Source organism: Panicum virgatum, chromosome 2N (assembly GCF_016808335.1).
Source record: "Panicum virgatum strain AP13 chromosome 2N, P.virgatum_v5, whole genome shotgun sequence".
NCBI classification, from domain to species: domain Eukaryota; kingdom Viridiplantae; phylum Streptophyta; class Magnoliopsida; order Poales; family Poaceae; genus Panicum; species Panicum virgatum.
This window is the reverse complement of record NC_053146.1, coordinates 61,483,586-61,506,076: the sequence shown is the minus strand read 5'-3', so window position 1 is coordinate 61,506,076 and position 22,491 is coordinate 61,483,586. Positions and strand designations below refer to the sequence as shown.

The 22,491-nt window shown below is 45.2% G+C and overlaps 4 protein-coding genes across 4 annotated transcripts; 3 read left to right on the top strand and 1 right to left on the bottom strand.

The window, feature by feature from the left end:
• The first annotated feature begins 65 nt into the window (after positions 1-65).
• LOC120662861 lies at positions 66-2,327 on the top strand. The gene is made up of 6 exons (XM_039941923.1): positions 66-122; positions 429-599; positions 734-844; positions 1,015-1,366; positions 1,493-1,683; positions 1,784-2,327. Exons 1-6 carry the CDS (start codon positions 66-68, stop codon positions 2,039-2,041), a joined length of 1,140 nt encoding a protein of 379 aa, XP_039797857.1. The 3' UTR covers positions 2,042-2,327.
• Positions 2,328-4,592: 2,265 nt separating this feature from the next.
• LOC120661627 lies at positions 4,593-5,745 on the top strand. The gene is made up of 2 exons (XM_039940534.1): positions 4,593-5,393; positions 5,607-5,745. The coding sequence occupies exons 1-2, from the start codon at positions 4,866-4,868 to the stop codon at positions 5,628-5,630; spliced, it is 552 nt and encodes a 183-aa protein (XP_039796468.1). The 5' UTR covers positions 4,593-4,865; the 3' UTR covers positions 5,631-5,745.
• A 464-nt stretch (positions 5,746-6,209) lies between these two features.
• On the top strand, positions 6,210-8,312 carry LOC120661625. Its single transcript, XM_039940529.1, has 7 exons — positions 6,210-6,277; positions 6,396-7,184; positions 7,272-7,418; positions 7,537-7,652; positions 7,745-7,854; positions 7,988-8,104; positions 8,186-8,312. Exons 2-7 carry the CDS (start codon positions 6,420-6,422, stop codon positions 8,296-8,298), a joined length of 1,368 nt encoding a protein of 455 aa, XP_039796463.1. The 5' UTR covers positions 6,210-6,277; positions 6,396-6,419; the 3' UTR covers positions 8,299-8,312.
• A 5-nt stretch (positions 8,313-8,317) lies between these two features.
• On the bottom strand, positions 8,318-12,772 carry LOC120662860 (protein FAR1-RELATED SEQUENCE 5-like). The gene is made up of 7 exons (XM_039941921.1): positions 11,960-12,772; positions 11,380-11,579; positions 11,024-11,285; positions 10,202-10,889; positions 9,585-10,042; positions 9,198-9,476; positions 8,318-9,064 (listed from the first exon to the last, which is right to left on the bottom strand). Exons 1-7 carry the CDS (start codon positions 12,770-12,772, stop codon positions 8,576-8,578), a joined length of 3,189 nt encoding a protein of 1,062 aa, XP_039797855.1. The 3' UTR covers positions 8,318-8,575.
• Positions 12,773-22,491: the final 9,719 nt, after the last annotated feature.

Below are 22,491 nucleotides of genomic sequence, written 5' to 3'. Positions count from 1 at the left end.
GAAGCCTCCCGTCCAGTCCACGTCGGGGTACAGTGCACCCACTCTTGTGTTCCCGAGCTGGATCCATGGTGCGGCGTGTGCGTGCTAGCCCCAGCGTGGGGCAGACGGGCCCAGCTTCCAAGGTTCCGCGTCGCCGTACGTCCGCCTCGACTGGATCTGCATCACCGGGGAGCTTGCAGGCTGGTAGTGGCGCGGCAGCGCCAGCTGGAGCCGACAGCCCGCCGGCCGTGTGCCTGGATGCTGCTCTCGCTTATGCTTTGGCTACGTTTCTGGAATCCCGTGGTCACGAAGCAGTCGCACCCACAGCTGCGTCTTCTGCTGCCGCCGTCATGGCACGGGGACGTTACTAAATCCATGACAGCGTAGTGTGATTTCGATGTGGTTGGAAGATTCTGAACATTCTGATGTCGCTTGCTACTTTATTGCAGACAAACGAGATCCCACTGGCGAGGGACAATGGACCACTGACGGTTCTATCTGCGGAGCAAACTGCCAACGCAGCACAACATGTTGCGCCAGTGGAGGGAGCATACGGTCTTGGAATAAACAACTTTTGGACCAGCATGCTAGGGTCCAGCTCGTCAACCGCACAGCCTCAGGTAACCTCTTTTGAGCAGCAAATCAGACCTGCATGCACACAGATCCACATTTAGATTATTGAAACAAACTGTGGTTATCACTAAGCATCTGATATACCATTAAGCACGCATCATTTTCTTGTTTCTGGTAAAAGGTTCCCATTGACTTGAAGAGCAATGTGTTTGGAGCCATGAACCCGTTCGAGGCAATCGGGACAGGACGTTCGTTCCTGAAGCACTTTGATGCGCTATTCATCAACCATCTTGTAAGTGTCAAAAAAGACAGTCAGTTTCCCTTCTTCATGCATTTTTACATTCAACTATTTAGTGCAAACCCAAAAATACAAAAAAAACCTATGATTTACTCAATTCTTTTGCTGTGTCCAAGCTTTCCCCAAAACACACCAAGACTAACTATAAAATAAAAACCTTTCAGGACTGCCCTGAAGGGTTTGGAAGTGACTTGGTCATGGACGTACTGCCTGCTGTTCATGTACGAGGAGCGTCACCCCTAGTGTTTCAAGTTGGAGTTGAAATTGTTGGTAACTGCATTCGCTTGTCAACTGGGTGGAGTTTGTTTGTTGAATCAGAGAAGATAGTGAGCGGGGACTATGGTCTGTTCGTGCTTTCTGCACCCCACACCCTAGAGATGAAGCTATTTGATAGCAATGGCAACGAGAAACCGATGTCAGCACGTCCCCCAGCTTGGAATTTATTCGTTGCTTATGGAGAGGAGGATGGGCATCCTAACCCACCACCAGCTCAGGATGATGTGAATCTATATGCTGGTAAGCCTTCCCGTCTTACAGTCCATTAATTGATTACCTGACACTGCTTAATAAACGTTGTAGTTACTTAACTTTACACCACAATGAACCACATTTCCTGACAATGTTACACATAAAACTAACTAGGTGCTTTTGCTGATGGTTACATATCAATAGTGCCTGAGCACTTGCTTGGCATGCAATACGAGCTTGGCCCAAAGCTGATGATGACTGGTCCACTGATGCAAGCTCTGAGCGATGTCTGGATCAATTTTGAGACTCACTTCCCACTGTACGCATGCAAGCTGAACCACAGCCACGTTAATGGTGGGACCTTTGTAAGTGCCCCCACTCCCAACCAACATAATTTATTTGATAGTTAAGTCTCTCTTAGTTTTTTTAATGACAATATCCGCTGACTCAATTTATTTTTGACAGTATTTCACCACAAACTTCTCCAACACGCTTCCAACTGGACACAAGATTGTCACCCTGTCGCACCCAGCAGACGACCATCTGTTTGCTGCTACACTGAGGAAGAGAACTGGCAACACAGGACTTGCTCTGATCAGTGGACCTGGGTGGAAGGATTTTGTGAAGCACTACGGCTTCCAACTGGGAGACTTAGTGGTGCTTTCCATCCGTCTCTACCTGGGTCGCCTCTTGGTCCGTGTCTTCCGTCTCCCAATTGTTTGAGAGACAAGATCCAATGAGTACCATGAAATACTATACTATCGAGCTCGCGTGTACAAGCTCCGTATGTATTTCGTGGGAGTATCTATCTTATGCAACTCTGAATTGGCTAATGTCAGGAAGTAAGCAAAAAAGACTAGTCCGTAATGGGTAGTTTATGTTATTTCGTCTGAATTCCAGCGGCCTATTAGCACCCTAGCTACTAAAAAGGCCATAACTATGTATCCTTGAGTATCAGAACTGTCATGTATCTATTTAAAAAAACTGTGTACTGTGCGAGCAACAGCAACCACATATATATATATATATATATATATATGTATATATATACATATATATATGGATATATATATATATGTATATATATATTCCTATTTTCCTGATTGCATGTGATGATAAGGCTTATGTTGATTGAACACTCAAAACTGCATATGCTGATGACTCCATTTGCGTTCCATAAAAATTGATTCGTTTATTAAAAGCCACAGACTTGAAGAGGGCTGAGAAACGTTTAATTTTAAGCCAAGCAGCCCCATTTATCGTAAACATAAACTAGGGAATACCAACACTACATTGACGCAAATTCAAGGTAAATAATCTTTGTTAGCGCACCAACCAACAAAATTAAGACTCCACCTACAAAAAGATTTAACTAGTAACACAAATAATAACATACTAATTAATTTAAATACGTACCCAAAATACAGCTGACCAAATTTCAAAACTGAAAGTAAAAGACGAGCAACAAAGAAAAAAAGACTAAACAAAACGCATGCCACGAGGCTCGACCGCGGCACGCTGTGTCCGGCAAGACTCTCCGACGCCGCTAGCCATTCCACTCGCCTTGATCATGGCTGTATCTGTGAGCTGAGGTAAATATATAGAGGACTTGTGAATGAACGTGTGTGCACTGTTAGCACCCACAACCTTATCCGCTTTCATCCAGAACCATCTTGCCCCCGCCAAGCTCACCCCTTCGGCCCCAAGACTCATCCCCCCCCACCCCCTTCGCCCGGCACAAGCCATCGCGCTACAGCAAACCTTATCTCCTCCGCCTCGATTACTTCCGGAGCACATCAGCAGCAGGATCAGCCCGAAAATATTCGAGAGCGGCCAAAGCTCCCCCGCCGAGGTAACGACTCTATCCTGGTGCAACACAGCTTCCACTTTGGCATTTACAAAATGTTTAGCGCCTTTGTTAGGATTCTTCGGTCCCAACGTCCCAATTGTAAAAAGTGTGCTCCATTTTCTTGTGGTCCAACAGCGCAGTAGATGATTAAGGAAAGCGACGCAAAAAAGAAAAGGCGGCGCACGGTAAAGTTTAGACAAAAAAGGTTGGAGATTGATAGCAGGTTCACTTTCAGGCGACTGAATAAGCCAAAACCACAGTCCCCCATCCCGAGCACCCCCCACCCATACAAAATCCACACTTTGTGCTACAACAAGTGCGAGCCCTTATGCAAAGCACGCAGAAAAACTACCCAGTCCACCTAAGACAAAAAAGAAGACCCTGTTCGAGTATAGTTTGTTTCGAACAAACGAGCTTGGGCGTGATAAATTTGTTTCGAACTAAACATGAGCTACATCAGCTGCGAAGCTTCTCCATGGCTCAAAATAACAATTACTATAACAATATACTTTTGATAATACTTGACATTAATTTTAGCCTTTTTAATGATGTTACAATTCGATGATGGATATATAAATCTAATAGGTTAGATAATATTATTTGATAATGGCAAAAGTGCCAATTTTACATGAACACTGGGGGTTTACATGACATTATTACCTATAAAAGACAAATGACTGTAATTTATATATGTGTTTGATATTACTAAATTTTCATAGTCGCATAGATGATTTATTACAATTTCATAACAGATCATATACCATAATGGTTAGAATTGCGAATAAAAAAGACAGTATGTGCCTTAATATATGAGGTACATATTGAGCCTCCAATTACTGATAACAACGATTATTAATTGCAAAAAAAAGCTCTAATTTGCATAACCTGATTTGAAAATGATACAGGCAGCATGAACACCACTGAGTTCTTCACGGGGCTTGAAATGATGGGGCCGATATTTGGAGGAGTTGGTGAAGGAAGCCTGGAGATTTATGAAAACAAACAAGGCAGCAATGGCACCATGTTCGAGATCTGCTTTCAGAAGAAGCAGCCAGACGATGATAATGACACAACTAAATTAGTTGTGTCCGGTGAAGCTTCAAATGACACAATGCTGAGCTTTAACGGAACCCTGATCAGCAGCATTGTAGCAATTCGTGCTGCCTTTGGTAGATACATCGGAGATTTCAGCTACACCAAAATGATTATGAAGAATGGACCATTCATGCATGCCAGATCACAGCTGCAAGCTGCTTTAAACAAATATAGAAGCTTACGTGATGCAGGAAATGCATACCGTCGCACACTTATTGGAATTTTGACAAACTCTTCTGCTGCTCCTCAACTAGGAACCAAATGGTTTGATGATCTTGGGGCTATAGTGTACCCGACATCAGCAGCATTCCGTGAAGCAGAAGATACCATTGCTAATATCATAGCACCTCCAACCATCACTTCAGACGCTGGTTCCTTCCTCCACGGCATGACCGTGCCACAGGCAAGTAATCTGGACAAATCGAAAACAACATCCTGTCATGCACATCTCAAAGAACTTGAATAATTTCCAACAAACATGTCATGCATTTCATCATATTGGGCAATAGATTTCGCAAACAGCAAAAGCAATTATTCACTGGACACATTGCATCCCAGAAACTTTCGTAATGGCCCTTACTATTTCACCCTAATATTTTTTCGATGCAGTTTGACAAGGATGCCTCATTTTTCATAATAAAGTTCATATTTGAACGGGTCATGCGGACTGTGAATGGCAGAGTTCCAACCGTCCAGACCCACCAAATTGGGCAAACAACTTTCCAATCAATCCTTAGACTCAGTTATTCTGGGGTGACAATTCTTGGTGAACCTGCAGAAACACAATATGCCGCCAGGGTCAATGTGATGGTGAAAACACTCACACATATTGAAGCAGCTGCGAACTTAACTATACGAGATTTGACATATGACATGCTTGCACACATGGAGAACAAGATAGCGAGTGTAGAGCAAGAGGTTGAAGTAGTAAAAGCAACTGGGATGAAGATAATGGATGCAACCAATGTTTCATTTTCTGGATTGGGCTCACTCATGCAATCTTTGGGTATCACCGAAGCAGTTCTCAGTTCAGCAGAGGGTCCAGGGCCATTAATTGGAGATCTAGTCAGGACACTTGATGGTGACAAGGTGAACGTTGACAGTGCATATGCCGACCTTCTGGCTTTCCAGGTTAGCTAATACTGCCCCCACCAAAACAAAATAACATAATCTCTTAAATGAAACTATCTGTCTAACTAAAGTTACTATGTAATTTACATATATATATGATAATTTTACAACTCATGCTTTTGAAATTTTGTAAACTGTGTTCATTATGTAAACCTGGCTTCAATGTTTAGTTCAAAACACAAGTGTAACGTAATATTATACCGGATTCTACAGATCAAAGCTTACCAGGAAAACTGAACCAACTGGAAGAGATCATAAGATCAGACGGAGAGAAAAATTGGAAAGACTCTTCGTCGTCAGCAATATATCTAATTATGAACTTAAGAACTATCACTGTAGTGTTACCCCCCCCCACACCCCCACACCCCCACCCCCCACAAATTCTCATGTAATTCGATGCTTTATCTGATGTAACCGTTACAATTCCCGTACCTAAGACCGTATTTCCAGCTGAAAACAATGTATTATATATTCGAACTTTCAGTTCATGCTAGCTTGTCTCTACTCTCTCATGTACAATCCACCCATAAAACCTTTGGGCGCTTGATATATGCATATTTTATCCGTTACAAAATACAATGCAAAGAGATCATAGCAAACGATAGGGATTATAAAACAATAGAGGAATTTATACCGAGTGTGGGGGCCTGGCCACGCCCAAAATCAGAAAGAAATTTAACAAAAACCTGGGCCAACTTTCTTAATGGGTAAGCACTTTCTTATACCTTCGACCACAAGAAAGGCCAGTGGTTGCGTGCCGCAGACGGCAATCACGATAGCCGCACGCTATATAAACATCAGGATGTATTGTCCAAGTCAACAAAGCTTCGAAAAGGGGACAGAAAAGGCAGTACATACTTCAAGAAAAATCCACCCGAGCCAAGGTATGGTCGCTATAAAATCTGAATCAAATGAAATACACACCGCAATACTCCTCCTTCGCAGCTTGCATTTCCTAAGTACAAAGCAGCCAAACTAATGCGGAACTTCGATTTCTATCAGATACAAGCGGCTAGCAACTTCGGCATGCAACCCCCAACGATTACTTCCCTCCGTCAAGAAGCAGCATCGCACAGCATCCCCCACAACATTAGAGGATCAATACAAGGCAAATTCTGCAGCCCCAAGAACCGACCTCTGCTGCTTGCTCAAATATTGCCGGGGTTCAAGAGCAAGCAGAAAATACTGACCGAACAAATCGGACTTGGGTTTCTTTCGGATGCACCACTGAAGTATGATCCGAATAGGGTTTTGTCTGCATGGCTGCTGTCATCGATAAACTACGATCGATCAACTATATGCATCGAACCAGGTATAGAGATTCCAATAGGCGCAAATGAAGCATTGTCAGTATTAGGCTTGCCTTCAGGAAACTTACCTGTCACTAGAACAGTGCACTGTTCGCAAAAGTTAGATACTAAGAACCTTGCAAAAGCAATGTCGATTGGCTACGCAAAATCATCAAACACTTTAGCTAGAGCACGCGCTGTACTATTATCACTTCACAGCGTTGAGCAATTGTCTGAACCGGAAGAAAGAGCATTCACTATTTCCTTAATCATGTATACCGTATCCACATTCTTGGCACCTGTGACAAACCCAGCATCAATGCCTGCACTCCCCCCTACAGTTATGCTTGCTTTGTCAGATAGAAAATACAAAGGTGCTTTAGACTGGGCAGGATTTACAGTAGAAAGATTAATGTCAGCATCGAAATCCCTGCAAGAGCAACTCCGGCAAGATACTGGAACTTCAACCATTTACTTGGATGGATGCCTTCCCTTACTCAACGTAAGTACCTAGTTCCAAATAAAAACACCAGTTCTGCACTTATAAACCATATAAAATCTAACTCAATTTCCATGTGCCAAACAACAGTTGGTATTCATGCGTTGGTGCTACTTCAATCACTCTTCTTTCCGGAAATTACCATCAGAAGCAGCTACATTTTGGTCCAACTTATCAATACAGCAGATAAAGCATATGGAAGATCAAACTTTATTTCACCGTTGTACACAACATATGGTAAATATAACAAACTGCTGTACATAACCATGTAGATTACATTTTCCAAACTTTTTTGTCAGCTATATGGTAAAAAAATAATGAAAACATATTTCTGACTATAGCTACACATATGCAGAAATTCCCTGCCAGTGAGCAACACCCAATTCACACAAACACTACAGGTACAGCCACCTCAAAAATGAATGAACAAACTGGGGACACTGCTGACAACATTCCATTCAATCAAATCAGGTACAAACCTATAAACCTTGATATCACATTACCATTGACATATTGTATTACAAATCGGTCCTAACATTCCAAAATTTTGTCAATGCTGCAAGGAACTCTGTCGCTGGAAATAACCAGATGAATGCAGCCGAGCTTTTCTCAGCAACATCAGTTATGCAACATCCAAGGCCCTCAGGAAACGCTGTTACACAGTTGCTTAGAGGCGAGAAAACCCATGTGCATTATTCTAAACAAAGCAAATACCAATCTTTTGAACAACATATTCAGCAATCATGTATTGTAAATATTTGAATTTCACACACACTAACTTGGTTTCGCTTAAAAAAATATTGCAGATACAGAGACTCCATCTTCACAACACTACATCAGGGCTTTCCAAATACAATTTGATGTTACCCCACCAACCGCCCAGCAACCTGAAGGAAGGTTAACAAATGGAGACCAATTGAACGGTCTGCTACTGCATCAAAATGCCATCTTGGAACAGAAATAATGTTGGAATCACTGATGCTAATGTTTTCAAATTAATGCAGTTGACCAACTGATGACACCATCTCCACAGCCTATGGACGCAGCAAAGTATGACACTACCCCAAGCCCACAAATTAAGTCAGCTTCCAAGAGGAGCCGAACAGACATCCAGTAAAAACATCAGTGCAGAGACATCATGTCAATCAGGGGATTGTTGATTACACCAACGACAATTGAACAATGCAACTTAAGAATATATTACAGCAGTATTAGACATCGGACGGCATAATATTAATCCGTGCTACATTTTGTTCATAAACTAGGTTTATGATGAGCATCATCGAATAAAATGCGCAAACTATTTATTTTAGACACCAATGTACTGCCACCAGACATACTTCCAATGTAAACATTTGTTGGCATCAATGATACTGTGATTGGTCAAGAAACATTCAGATATCTTTTAAGCACCGGGTCTTCTTGCTAGGAGGCATCTCTTCCTCTGGCCAATCTTCGGAAATTGGATCCCTCGGTGAAGAGTCAAGAGTCCTTCTCTTGTCTTTCCTCGATATCCAAGCATTAAGCCCAGTGCTAGGAGGTCGACCACCCTTCATTGTCCTTGGAGGGCACGATAAAGGCACCGGCCCAGCATCATCATGCAAACTACACTGATACTGTCCATCAAATGGTGGATCCTCCCGCTGCGTTTGGTCAGCGGGCCTCAACGCTTCCATAGCATTCCTGAACATCTGCTCATCCACCGGTGAAGGTCCATGCACAATTTGAAGAGTCTGCAACATCAAAGCCTTCTTCCTCATTTGGTCTGCATCTGAAGCTATATCAGTTTGTTCTCCATGAGCTTTGTAAACAACCGCCTCCTTTGTCCATCTTCTCATTATATTAAACTTTGGAATTTCTTGCCTATCCAAATGTAACAAAACCTGGAACAGAAAAATAGGGGAAAGATTATACAAACACACGTATATATCAACGAGCGAAAAATAACTCTCCCATTAATAATTGCAGCAAAGTACAATGTACTTAAGCACACAAAAAAGGAGTAAATCATATTACCTTTAGAGCATGCCGGCACAGCATACCTAGATGCTCATACAGACCACACTGGCAAGACATGAAATCCTCTCCGTGCAGAGTAACAACATATTTTTTTTGTACACCATCTGAGCTCAACTTCGCAGAGGAAACAATGAACCTGTCATTGCCATCTTCCCTCTGAACACAAAACTTCCCAGCCTCGAATAACTCATCATAAAATTTCTCATACATTGCACGAGTATACACTAAATCGGCATGCTCTTCAATCGGAGCCCCTACCCTCATTCTCCTTGTAACCTGAACAATGTATATTAATCAATTCAGAAAAAGTCCAAAACGAAAAAAGATGGATACATTTGCCTAATAACAATGGAGAATGATAAAAGGGATACACCATTTACTTACCATTTTTGTTACATGTTGCTCCCGAGCCTCTTGCTCTGTCCGATCACAAAGGAACTCATTGAACTTGCTTACAAACAGGTGCATAGGCGCAGCCTTCTGAATATACCTCTTAAGCATGTGATTTGCACTTTCACTCCTTTGCGTGCTCGTCATCCCAGCACAAAAAACACTCATAAAGTATGGTTTGGCCCATTTTTCCCTATGCTTGTAAAGTCTTAGCATATACTTGCTCTTCACAAGCCGGTACTTTATGATCAACTTCTTCCACGACAATTCAAAACTATCAACACATGTCTCGTTGGTGATGAGATTATAGAAATCACTTTTGAATTGCTTGTGTCTCGCAATAACTTTCCCTAACTTCTTCTTAGCACTCTTCAAGACATGCCAACGACACCATCGATGACGTGTCCCAGGCAAAACAGTACGAATTGCCTTTCCCATTGCCGCGCATTGATCTACACATCATTCAAGCCAGAAAAAGCAACGGGCTAAAAAAAACTCAAACTAAACCACTAGAAAAAAGTCACATAGTACTACATACAACATACTTTCATACAGAAAAATGCATCAAAATTATGCAATCAGGCCCCCCTACTTGTGTGAACTTAACTCACCTGTCAGCACAGTTATTGGAACTGATCCATCCATCATCTCCATGAAATTTTGAAATGCCCATTGGAAGTCTTCTGCTGTCTCAGTAGACAAAAGAACGCCACCAAAAATAATTGACTGAAAATGGCAATTAACACCGATAAAAATTCCAAACGGCAAGCTGTACAAATTGGTACGATAGGTTGTATCAAATGTGACAACATCACCGAAGTTCTTGTAATCCATCCTATTCTTTCCAGTACACCAAAGCATAGATTTAACTGTGCCCTTCTCATCAACCTTGAACCTCACTTCCATAAGTGGATCTTTGATTTTCATTTCCCATAAAAGTTGGACAGTTTTACCAATGTCATCAGCCATATTTTCCCTTGCTACCTTCGCGCAGAGTGATCTGATGGTCTCTTTACGAACTGGATTCATAGCACTACTATCTGTGACACCAATAATGCTGCAAACCCTTCCAATACTGACATTGTTGTCTCGAAGTTTCTTGATGAAATACTTAGTGCTCGGATCAATCATGCTGTGAGAATTCCACTGTTTCTTCTCTGCATACCCCTCTGATAATTTGTGGTTGTGGCTTGTGCTAACTCGACTAATGTACCACCCATGATCACTTGTTCTCAGCAGCCTTATCATAACTTTACATCCAGTCCTGATAGACGCACAATTCTTGGTTCGCGGTGATCCCTGACAAATTTGTCCCAACGCTTAATTATTTATGATTTAGAAACATACAACGAATGATTAACAATAATATAACACCAGCAACAAGAAGGGAAAATAAAAGAGAGCGAAAAAAAGAGAGCTGAATCGACACTAACCTCACAAGAACAAACAATATCTTGCCTGGTTGTGTACCCTTTATTATTCTTGTTGCTACGACCATAACGAATTCCAAACCCAATCTCCCATGAATAAAGATTAAAGAAATCTCTGGCCTCTTCGCTACTACTGAATAATGTACCCTCCAGATGTTGGAAAATTGGAGATCCTCGATTCCTAGCTGCTTGGCTCAGTGCCCTTGTAATCGCACTCTCCTCGTTTACAGCAATCCGCTCGGACGGGCCTTCCCTAGCTGATTTCCTACAAGACCAACGAAATTTGGATGGTGAATATAACAAACGATCGAGCAAAAAAAACGAAGTTCCGAAATTTGAAACGATGTAGATGTACTAACCTCGTCCAACCTATCCGTCGCTCGGTGATCACATTACCAGCCTCCAATGCAAGCTCAACTTCCTCTGCTCCAGCTTCTCCACCCTCCTGTCCATTTCCTTCAATCTGACCTGAATCAACTCCCACAAATTTGTCCCGAATCATCTCTGCTACTCCCAAATCTAGATCTATATTCATGATTCCCTCTTGTTCTGGTGAAACCTGGGTTAAGCGAGGGCGACTGGTGAAACCTGGGTTAAGCAAGGGCGAGTTGAACTGGACGCATCGCAATCCATGGGGATTGCTCTAACGAGGAGACCGCAAGGAAATAACTCGTATAAATCGAGCTACAAAACAGTGCTGGTCTCGTATCCTTATCCTCGCCTGTACGAAGCTGAACGCTTGCAGGCTAAGCCTCGATTATAGACTTTTTTAAAAAAAAATAATAAAGTAATTCTTTTAAAACCTGTTCGGTGAGAACAGCCAATGTGAAAACGAGTTGCCGGCCCGCTTGCCCAGTTTGACTTCCTGCGCGCGAGGCATCAAACGTTGGCTATTCTTCCGTCACCTCAAACGTCGGCGCGAATCTAAATGACAAATACCTGACCGTCGATGGGGGTGGGTACGTCCGCCATAGGACACCAAAACATTTGGCAGTACCTCATCGGGGCGGCGACATCGATCCGCCCTTTGCTCATGATGCTGACACGCCGGAGCACCAGTCTCCCGAGCGAGGCGGAGCTGATGGAGAGGTTGGCGGCCTCGAGAGCCACGTCGCACAGCTCGAGATCCCGCAGGCGCGGGCACTGCGTGGATACGAGGTGGCCGACGTCGCCCCGCACCAGATCGGTGGCGCTGATCCTCAGGACGCGCAGGGCGCCGAAAGCTCGGGCAGGGGGTAGGCGGAGCGCGAAGTTGATCACGGCGAGATCGATGCACGTCGCCCTCTCGAAGGCCGGCAGCTCGACCACCGGCTGATGCTGACGATGCACGAGGCCCATCAGGACCGGCTGTTTGGGGGCGCCGCCTTTCAGAGTGAGGCGGAGCTCGCCGGCGAGGCGCAGCGAGGCGAAGCGCAGCCAGGGGGCGATGCGGGATCTGGGGCATGGGCTGTCCACGTCGATGGCGAGGCGGCTCAGCGTGGCGGAGTCGGAGTAGGCGTCGAGGGCGGCGTCGACGGCGTCGGCGGTCGATGAATACTCTCGCAGCGGCTTCTGCTCCACGTGAAAGGAGAGCGCCGGGACGCCGGTCCAGACGTGGCGCCAGCGCCGGGAGACGGCGCTGGTGCGCGCGGCGGCCGCGGTGGACGGGAGCCAGGCAAGGATCGCCTGGATCAGCTCGTCCGGGAGGGCGCTGATGCGGTCGAGCCCGGGAGGGAGGTGCCGAAGATCGGCGTCTCCTGCTTCGGCGGCCATGCCCGCCCCCGCCGGCTCGCGCCGCGCTGGTGGTGAGTGGCGTGAGTAGTGGTGGGTAGTTTCGATTTGACGGCTGCGGCTGCGGCTGCGGCTGCGGCGATGGCGAGTATTATTAGGTTTTGCGCCTTGCTCCGAACGCAGCGTCTGGGCGCCGATGACGCGGCAGCCCCACGAGAGCTCGAAACCCGTGCGCCGCTGTTTGGGGAAGGTAGATACGAGAGTATCAAGTTGCAGGCGGGGCGGGTTCTTATAGAGACCCGCAAACCCGCCCCACAAAATCATCAATTGCAACGCATGCAGGGGCGGGCCTGCGATCCAGGCCACTAGGGCCATGACCCTAGTCGTGGGCCAAAAAAATTTGCAACCCCCCTGAATATTTGGCCTAGAAGCCTAACAACACAAGCAGGTCATGCAGGGCACGCACGCAAGCCGCCGCCGCAATCGTAGTCGCAGGACTCGCAACTGCGCCGCTGCCTCGCTCGCCTGGATCTCGTTGCACGCACGCGTCGCCGTCGACCAGTCGTCCCCCATCGGCGTTGCCGTCGACCCGTCGTCCCCATCGGCGTCGCCTGGATCTCGTCGCACGCACCCATCGCCGTCGACCCGTCGTCCCCCATCGGCGTCGCCGTCGACCGGTCGTCCCCCATCATCTCATTATTGAGATGTATTGTTTGTCTAGATCCAAAGAATTCCTTTGCCAATTATGACCGTGACAAACTGATGGAACTTGCTAAGATTTATGATGCTGACTTCTCCCACTATGAGCTTTCTAAACTTCAAAGGCAACTTGATAATTTCATTGATGATGTGAGAGCTGATCCTGATTTAAAAAATTGTGTGGACCTTGGTGTTCTTGCAACGAAGATGGTTGAATCAGATAGACACACAAACTTTGCATTAGTTTATCGCCTCATTGAATTGGCTTTGGTTTTACCAGTTGCAACCGCAACAGTAGAAAGGGCATTCTCAGCTATGAACATTATAAAGACGGATTCGCGAAATAAAATGGGAGATGAGTGGTTGAATTCTAGAATGCTATGTTATATCGAGCGAGAAGTATTTCTGAAGCTAAAAGATGATGACATCTTACATCATTTTCAAAAAATGAAGTCTCGCTCCAAGAAGTTACCTAGACTAAGCACTACTTCAGGTATATTACATTTTTACATTAAAAAAGAACTATGGAGTTCTAGTTGTTTCGTTACATTTTTATTTATACTTTCATCTTGTCCATGTGCAGGAGGTGCCAATAGCGACGAGGAAATGGAAGATGTGACCGAATGAACACATCAAATCTTGGCTACTTGACTAGGTATTGTATCAAACTATGAACCTTTTAATTTCAAGTTTTTTTTCTCGATCTGGACCTTTTAGTGTAGCTGTTACTTTATATGTGATGCGCATGGGTTAGTTTTGGCCGTTGAATTTTGACACTAGTCTCGACAAAAAGCTGGGTCCGCCGCTGAACGCATGTCCGCATCACGAAGCCTCCTGGACAAAAGGAAAACCCGCAGAAACCGCCGGAGTCTCACGAACCCTACCGCTCGTTCTACGCCGCCATCGAACTCATCCGCCTGCCGCCGCCGCACTCCTCCGCGCCTCCGTCTTTCTTCCTAGGAGCGGACAACCTCCCGCCGTTCTTGCCCCACAGCCCACTCGCGGCACCCACAACCTCAATCGTGCCGTCTCTGCCCTTCTCGTCGGCACCTGAGGCCTCCAGTCCGACATGCTCCCTCTTCCCCCATGGTGCGTGCTGGATCTACTCATATGGATCCCCTCAAATGTGATTGTTCCATGGTTGATCTCCTCATGTGATTTTTCATTGCCTGCACATTTCGTGCTTCCCGAGGTTATTTCCCCAATGCAAGGTTCGGGGTATCTTACAATAGCAAAAGTTTACTTCTGATTATTTGTATTTAGTAAGATTTTCTCCACATGTTTATAGTTGAGACTTCATAATGCAGGTTTGCGTCATAAGGACACTGCAATACAGCATTCAGTTAAAGGACTGCTGCTGGGTAATACACTGTAATCAGCATGCGTGCTCAAGTAATCTTGTAATTGTAAAGGATATTCATCTCTTCCTCCTTATTTAAGATCATACCAAATTCAAGATAGCAAAAGATGATATTAGCACTGGCGAAGATCAATTAGAATAAAAACTAAAGGGTACTTTATTCCTCAAAGAGTAAATTGCACCCATCCTACATCAACTTGTGCGGTTGTATCACATCAGTCTAACAAATTGTAAAACGCACAAATAGATGCATGAACTTGTCAAAAGTGTGCATCTGTGGTCACACATACACCACAGAGCGTATTTAGGTCACAAGCTTTAATGTGGAGAAGGGGGGGGACCATATACAAAATATCTCTTGGCTGATGTTGGTCTCTGCCATGTGACGATGCTCGCGCTATCTATCTGCCCAGTTCAATTCGCCATTTGCTTTTGTGGGCACTGTTGATAGTGTAACATCAAAATTTAATGTTCTGAGTTCTCAAGGTCTAGAATATTATAAGCAAACACAACAAGTTAAAAAACAAACAAGAATATTGTAGTAAGAACAAAACTATATTAATTTCTCAATAAAAAAACTGTGAGGAAACACTAGTGACAGTACTAGAGATTCATGCCTAGTCTATAACAATCACATGATAAACATTGGATTATTCTTGAGATTATTGCTGACTAAAGTTAGCTGGAGCATTTTGTGTAATGTTAATCTCCTCGATATCTATTGCGGCACACTTAGTTTTCCTATCACACTTAGTTCTACTATCATCATCTCTCTTAGCCCTTTTCGTTTCATATTTGAAAATTGCTCACCGCACCTGCCATGCGGCCTCTCTTAGCCCTTTTCCGACCACGTCCTCTTGTACTGTTAGCCCTACCACACTGAAAAATTTGTCAAACAAACATACATACAAGAATACATGGCACATATGTCAGAAAAAATTAAAAAAAGCTTGCAAACCCTAAGAACACATATAGATTTCAAGAGATCTGCATGATTGTATCCCAAGCTATCAACCACATGTTTGGAATTTACATGGGCAAAGTTAATTTGACTTGCTAGCTTGTTGCCGCCAAGGATGCATTGCATCTGCTTCAAGATTGCATCTACCATACCCATCTAATCTGCCATATGCTACTTGATTTGTTGCGGCCACGAATAATCGTGCAAGGGCTGGCTTCCACGGACCTTTAGAAAGAGAAGATGGACTAACCATACGAAAGAAGGAGGCCGCCTGGTGCACGTCGCTGCGGTTTCATCAGTGCCGCCGATTGTTACGGAAATACGAACAACCGCCGATGAGTACAAAGGCCACTGATTAAAGAGGAACACATATTTGTATTATGGCCCTCCCTCTTCTCCATGTTGAAGCTTATGACCTAAATACGCTATGTGGTGTATGTGTGACCGTAGATGCACACTTTTGACAAGTTCATGCATTAGATTGTGTGTTTTACAATTTTTTGGACTAAAGTGATACAACCGCACAAGTTGATGTATGATGAATGCAATTTACTCTTCCACAAATCTAGTTGTTAGGTTCATTCCAGCTTGCTAGCTGTTAGGTTGCCCGTACATTTTTTGCTAGCTGTTAGGCTAGACATAACATGTACAGATCTCAATGTTTAGATGATAGTTTTGTTTCATTATTTGCTTATAATAATCATTTTTTATCTTTCTTGGCTTACCATTTAGGTTTCATATGTGTTCAGATGGTCTTTGTTGAGAATAGTAAATCCTTGAGATATGCAGAACTATTCAACTGTGCAGTTGGACAGCGGCCTATGAAATACCTGGGGGTACCGGTTTGTGGTTCTCGCCTTCACATTAAGGATTGGCTGCCTCTTGATGAAAAACTTACTAAAAGATTGGGAGGTTGGCAGGGGAATTCACTGTCCTTTGGGGGGAGGTTAACCCTGCTGAATTTTTGTCTTAGTAGTATACCAATTTATAGTATGTCCTTGTATATGCTACCAAAAACAATTCACAAGAGGTTAGACAAAACAAGAAAACATTTCTTTTGGCAGGGAGGTGGAATAAAAAAAATACTATCTAGTGAAATGGACAAAAGCAGCCAGACCAAAAAATAAAGGCGGGTTGGGCATCCAAGATCTTTGGAAATTGAATATCAGCCAGAAGTGTAAGTGGTGGTGGAAGTTGGAGGCTTGCTAGGGAATTTGGCAGACAATTGTTATGAAAAAAATATATGAAGGATAAAAATATAGCACAGCTGAAAGTAAAACCAGCGAACTCGTCGGTCTGGAACGATCTGTTGAAAATAAAGGACATTTATCTGAAAGGAAGAGTAATGTGTGTGGGAAATGGACAGTTTACTGATTTTTGGAGGGATTCTTGGTGTGGCATGATCTCTCTCAAAGAGAAATTCCCAGATTTATTTGACATATGTAATGAGACTACAGGATAGTAGCCCTTTTTGCAAATAGAGGTTGGAACCTGACATTTAGAAGATGGCTAGATGAGAGACAACAGGAGAGTGTGAGAAAGCTGATGGATATGTTGGCTCCCTGTGTGTTGTCAAATGAAAGAGACTATCCCAAGTGGCTGGGTGAAAGAGATGGTCAATTCTCAGTCAAATCCCAATATGCTTCTCTATGGGCAGCTGATACTGAAGATAAAAATAAAAATCTTTGGAATGCAAAAATCCCTTTGAAAATTAAAGTATTTATGTGGCTAGTGAAGTCTAATGCTATTCTCACTAAGGACAATTTGTCCAAAAAAGGGTGGCAGGGAGATCAAACTTGCTCCTTTTGCAGTACTCCAGAAATTATTGAGCATCTTTTCTTTGGTTGTGCAATGGCCAGATACTATTGGAGTCTAGTTTCTATTGTAATTGGAGCTGACTGTAGACCATCCCCCTTCTCACAATTTTGGGTGTAGGCTTCTAAATACATGCCTCATCATAAAAAGATTTTCATGGTCGGTCGGGCAGCCATTTGTTGGTCTTTATGGAGAACAAGAAACTCTATTTGTTTTGAAGATAAGAAATGTCGATCTCCTACTGAGATCATCTGCTTGGCATCATCTTTTCTCTCTTATTGGGCAGGATTGCAAAAGCCCCAAGGCAAGTTGGAGCTGATGATGGGTGCTGAAGCTCTAAAGAACACTGCTCTGTCCTTCCACCCATAGGAAGCTCCCCCTGAAGACGCGGGCTTGGTTCTTCTTCGGTAGACGCGAGTTGGCTTCCCTCTTTCTGCAGGACATAGTTTCAGTACTTTTTGCCCTCTGCATTCCCGGCTGGTGGTAGTCTTTGTTGGCTTAGTTTTTGGTCTTGTTTCGGTTTGGGTGGCTGTGTCCCCCACTTTGTAGACTCTGTCTCCTCAGCCTCTTGGTCGGGCCAGCAAATTGCTGATTACTCCGTTCCTTTTCTTTGCAGAACTTATAAACTGATACTTCTGTAATTTCGTTACTTCTTGAAGTAATGAAGTTCGGGCACGGCCCTTGGTGGAAAAAGTAAATCTTGTTAGTAAATAGTATTTGTTTTGACCTTTGTAAGGATTGATGGACCAAGAGGGGGGGTGAATTGGGCCCTTTTCAAATTTCTAAGACAAATAAAACAACCTTAACCTATGCAAAGCTAGTAAGGCTCAATTCACCAACTGGCTAACAAAGCAAACTACACAAGCTAACAAAGATATGAAACTAAGCAAGGTAGAGCTAAGTTATGATCTCTAAGGTCAAGCATATGAATAATTGCATGAAAATAAGTGCTTGAAAAGAAAGAGCGGGCAAGAGACAACCAGATTTTTTCCCGTGGTGTCGATGTGTTGGCACACACCCCTAATCCACGTTGTGACACTCACTAAGAGTCTTGTCACCTCCCATGTCACCGAGACTTGGGCGCTCACTAAGAGTCTCCGTTCACCATCCCGGCGTGGTGGAGCTCAAGCCACATACAACCTTCTTCGGGCTCCCACAATCCTTGGCAAGCTCCGGAAGAAACACATTCAATCACCAAGATCGCCTAGGTGCTGCCAATCACCAAGAGTAACAAGCTAGGGCCTTCACTTGAGCAAGAACCGATCACCAAGAACGGATGCACACAAGCTTCTCTCTACTCAAGTCCTTAGTCTTGCTTCTTGAATGATTGAATGAACAAGTGTGTGAAAGATGAAGCTCAAGGTGGCTCTCAACAATGTCCTCGGGTAGCCACTCCTCGGTAACAGAATCCTCCGGAGTGCCATGTGAATAGCGTACGCCTCTGGGGTCAGCAAGCTAGGTACTCTGGCATACGACGCTGGAAAAGGCTGGCGGAAGCACTGAGAGATCGCCTCATGACAAGGTGCAATCCCGCCAATCATAGCTCTGCGCGGTGGATCTGCGTCTCCATATACCATCTCGTGTAGGGAGACGTCGACCAAGTCAACTCCGAGAATCCCTGCAATCGTCGCCCTCGACAGACCAAAGACCTGGCCTCCAAAAACAAAGTGTACGGCTCTGCGCTCGGGAGCGATCCAGGCTGTGGCATAAAACACTCTGACCCAGTCCTCTATGTACCTGTTCTGCTCCATCTGAAGTAGCCTGGGCAGACCTCTGAACTGTGCAAAGTGCTCTCTGATATCTGCTCCCCCTGCAACTGTCCTCAGAGAAACCCAGTCAAGCACCCTGTGCGGAAAGATCCTGTGCCCCCGCCTCTGGTAGGTCTTGTAGAAACTGGCCTGAAGAAGCGTCCAGAACCTACGGTCGACCCTGCTGTCACGGGTCACGGGGAACCAGTCCTCCTCTGACACACTCCACCTGAGCCTCTTGACCTTTGCCGCATTGGCCTTGGTCAAGTTCTGGAGCAGCACACCTGGCTCCAGACGCACAACAGTGTCCATACAGAACACTGCGCGCTCGGCCTCTAGGGCCTCGGCTCTACGGGCTGCTGCTGCTGCTGCTGCGGACCTGCGAGGCTCCTGTGGCTGGTGACCTCCTCGAGTCCTCGGTCCTGTGCGACGCTCGATCGCTGGCGAAGCCTCTGCAGCTGGGGACGTCTGCCGAGTGCTGCCAGAACATCGTGGAGTCGGTGACTCCTGAGTGCTCTGCCCCTGAGACTGCTCAGACTGCTCTGCCTCTGAATCTGCATCTGACTCTACAGCTGTATCTGAGTGATCTGACTCTGCTGCTGCCTCAGTCATGGCTCTGGTGGCCCTGGCACATCTGACTCGGCCCATACCTCGGCTTCTGCCCCTGCCCCTGGCTGGCTGCTCTCTGATCGCGAACGGGCGAGCACGGCCTGACGCCTGCTCCTCGGCGGCCTTGGCCACCATCTCGGCCCTCTCGGCCTCTCTCTCTGCACGAGTCCGCTTGCGGACGGGCTTCTCCACAACTACCTCCTTCCCCTTCCTCTTTTCGCGACCCATCTCGATCAGGCAAACTGTCAAACACTTGGCGTGCACTGAGCGAGAGTGTGCTGTGGCTGCGGCGTGGACAGCGCTAAGCACATGGCAGTGAAGTGGAGACACACAGCGTTGGCGATGCAGAGGCGCTCGGGCGGCGCAGGCGGCAGAGGTGCACGGGCGGCGCGGGCGGCACAGGCGGCGTGGGCGCGCGCGGGCGAACTGCGAGCTGCGGTGGTGCAGGCTGCGCGCGGCGGAGGCTCGGACTGTGGTGCGTGGCGGCGGCGCGGGCGTGGATTGGCGGCGACGGCGTGTACGGGCGGCGGCGAGGTGTAGCGGCGGCGCTGGAGAGGCGGAACGAGCGGCGGCGGCGCGGAGTCGGGAAAAACAAGGAAGTGAGACAGGCGTCCGCGGGCAAGAGAGATAAATGACGAGTGGGCCCGCGATTTTCTTTAACACCGGTCGATTCGACGCATAGGGTTTGAACGCCGGTTGATTGCGTCGGTTTAGTTCACCCGAGACTCCAGCAAAAATTCATCTGAACGCCGGTTGATCCGACGATATGCAATTTGTACTCGTCGGTTGAACGCTGCTAACACTGGTTGATTGCTTGGTCTGATCTGTGTTATGCTCACCGGTTGATCCGATGCTCTGACTTTTGTATATGCCGGTTGAACGCCTGGTTTGACTGAGCTGAGGCAGAAACTTAGAAACGCCGGTTAAACCGATGGGTATAGATCCATTAAGCGTCGGTTTAACCGGTGAACCCAAAAACCCCACTCAGCTCACTCTTCTATGCTAAGTCCAATAAACTTATAAAAATCAACTAAACTCAAGTTAATGGACTTGCATAGGCGACTTTACCCCTCAAAATAAATAAGGTAGCACACTAGCTTAATGATTTGTCTTTTTGAATACAAGGAAAAGCCGCAAAGCGAGACAAACCGCCAAATAAAATGTATGAGCCTTGTCATAGGAATATTGAAGATAGAGCTTCAAACTCATCATGACATGACTCACTAGACAATAACGCACCTAACACTTTGTTTTTTTCACTTTTCATGAATTAAGATCTTATATTTGAAATAAGTCTCATTTTCATCAAGTGATCTCCTTTGTGACCCTTACGCATGCAATGATGGTGCAAGCTACAACCATATGCGAAAGAAGAGTAAACATGAAGTACACATCTATATGACAAGAAATGCATAACAAGAAATTAAGATCTACTTGTCAAGTTTGAACCCACGAGAAGCTTCTTCATGATGTGCCTTTCTTCAAGCCTAGAGGAAAACAAGTGGACCACCACCTCTAGCTAAACCCTTGCTTATCACTATCTTACCGTGGTTAGACAAGTGTCCTATATGTATACAATTTTCTTATATGACATGGCAACTTACATGACGTTTGCCGCATCTAACACATTAAGCTCATTCCTTAGCCTTACAAAAGTACTCTCGTCTAATGGTTTTGTGAAAATATCTGTCAATTGCTCCTCGGATCTCACACCTTGAAGAGATATGTCTCCTTTGGCTTCGTGATCACGCAAGAAGTGATGGCGAATATCAATGTGCTCTGTGCGAGAGTGTTGAACCGGATTTTTGGCAATTTTTACGGCACTTTCATTGTCACAAAGGAGTGGGATCCTATCTAGTTTCACACCAAAGTTCAAAAGGGTTTGCTTCATATATAGGATTTGGGCACAACATGCACCGGCTGCTATATATTCGACCTCCGCAGTGGACAAAGCCACGGAATTTTGCTTCTTACTCGACCAAGAAACTAGAGAACGCCCAAGCAAGTGGCAACCCCCGGAGGTACTCTTGCGATCCACACGGCTTCCGGCAAAATCTGAATCCGAGTATCCCAAGAGATCTAAGCTAGCGCCTTTGGGGTACCACAAGCCTATGCTTGGGGTGTGCTTGAGATACCGAAGGATCCTATTCACAGCCGAGAGGTGTGATTCCTTTGGGTTTGCTTGAAAGCGGGCACACAAGCACACACTAAACATTATATCGGGCCTAGATGCGGTAAGGTAAAGCAAAGACCCTATCATAGAACGATAGAGGGATTGATCAACCAGTTTACCGTCCACATCCAAGTCGAGATGCCCATTGGTTGCCATGGGTGTCTTGATTGGCTTGCACTCATCCATCTTGAACTTCTTTAAGATATCTTTAGTATACTTCTCTTGATGGATGAATGTCCCTTCCTTCAATTGTTTGACTTGAAAACCAAGGAAGAAGGTCAATTCGCCAATCATGGACATCTCGAATTCCCTAGACATCATGGTAGCAAACTCATGGCTTAGTGAATCATTAGTTGAGCCAAAGATAATATCGTCAACATAAATTTGACAAATAAA

What these genes read in the sequence shown, in the direction of transcription:
- LOC120662861 (XM_039941923.1), top strand. Translation starts at nt 66, where the DNA reads ATGGTGCGGCGTGTGCGTGCTAGCCCCAGCGTGGGGCAGACGGGCCCA. An exon ending in CGTCAACCGCACAGCCTCAG is followed by an intron (nt 600 to 733) that starts GTAACCTCTTTT and finishes TTCTGGTAAAAG; the next exon opens with GTTCCCATTGACTTGAAGAG. An exon ending in TGATGTGAATCTATATGCTG is followed by an intron (nt 1,367 to 1,492) that starts GTAAGCCTTCCC and finishes AAAACTAACTAG; the next exon opens with GTGCTTTTGCTGATGGTTAC.
- LOC120661627 (XM_039940534.1), top strand. Translation starts at nt 4,866, where the DNA reads ATGCAGTTTGACAAGGATGCCTCATTTTTCATAATAAAGTTCATATTT. An exon ending in CCGACCTTCTGGCTTTCCAG is followed by an intron (nt 5,394 to 5,606) that starts GTTAGCTAATAC and finishes CGGATTCTACAG; the next exon opens with ATCAAAGCTTACCAGGAAAA.
- LOC120661625 (XM_039940529.1), top strand. Translation starts at nt 6,420, where the DNA reads ATGCAACCCCCAACGATTACTTCCCTCCGTCAAGAAGCAGCATCGCAC. An exon ending in GATGCCTTCCCTTACTCAAC is followed by an intron (nt 7,185 to 7,271) that starts GTAAGTACCTAG and finishes GCCAAACAACAG; the next exon opens with TTGGTATTCATGCGTTGGTG. An exon ending in AAATGGAGACCAATTGAACG is followed by an intron (nt 8,105 to 8,185) that starts GTCTGCTACTGC and finishes AAATTAATGCAG; the next exon opens with TTGACCAACTGATGACACCA.
- LOC120662860 (XM_039941921.1), bottom strand. Translation starts at nt 12,772, where the DNA reads ATGGCCGCCGAAGCAGGAGACGCCGATCTTCGGCACCTCCCTCCCGGG. An exon ending in TCCAATAACTGTGCTGACAG is followed by an intron (nt 10,043 to 10,201) that starts GTGAGTTAAGTT and finishes AATGATGTGTAG; the next exon opens with ATCAATGCGCGGCAATGGGA. An exon ending in AGCAACATGTAACAAAAATG is followed by an intron (nt 9,477 to 9,584) that starts GTAAGTAAATGG and finishes TACATTGTTCAG; the next exon opens with GTTACAAGGAGAATGAGGGT.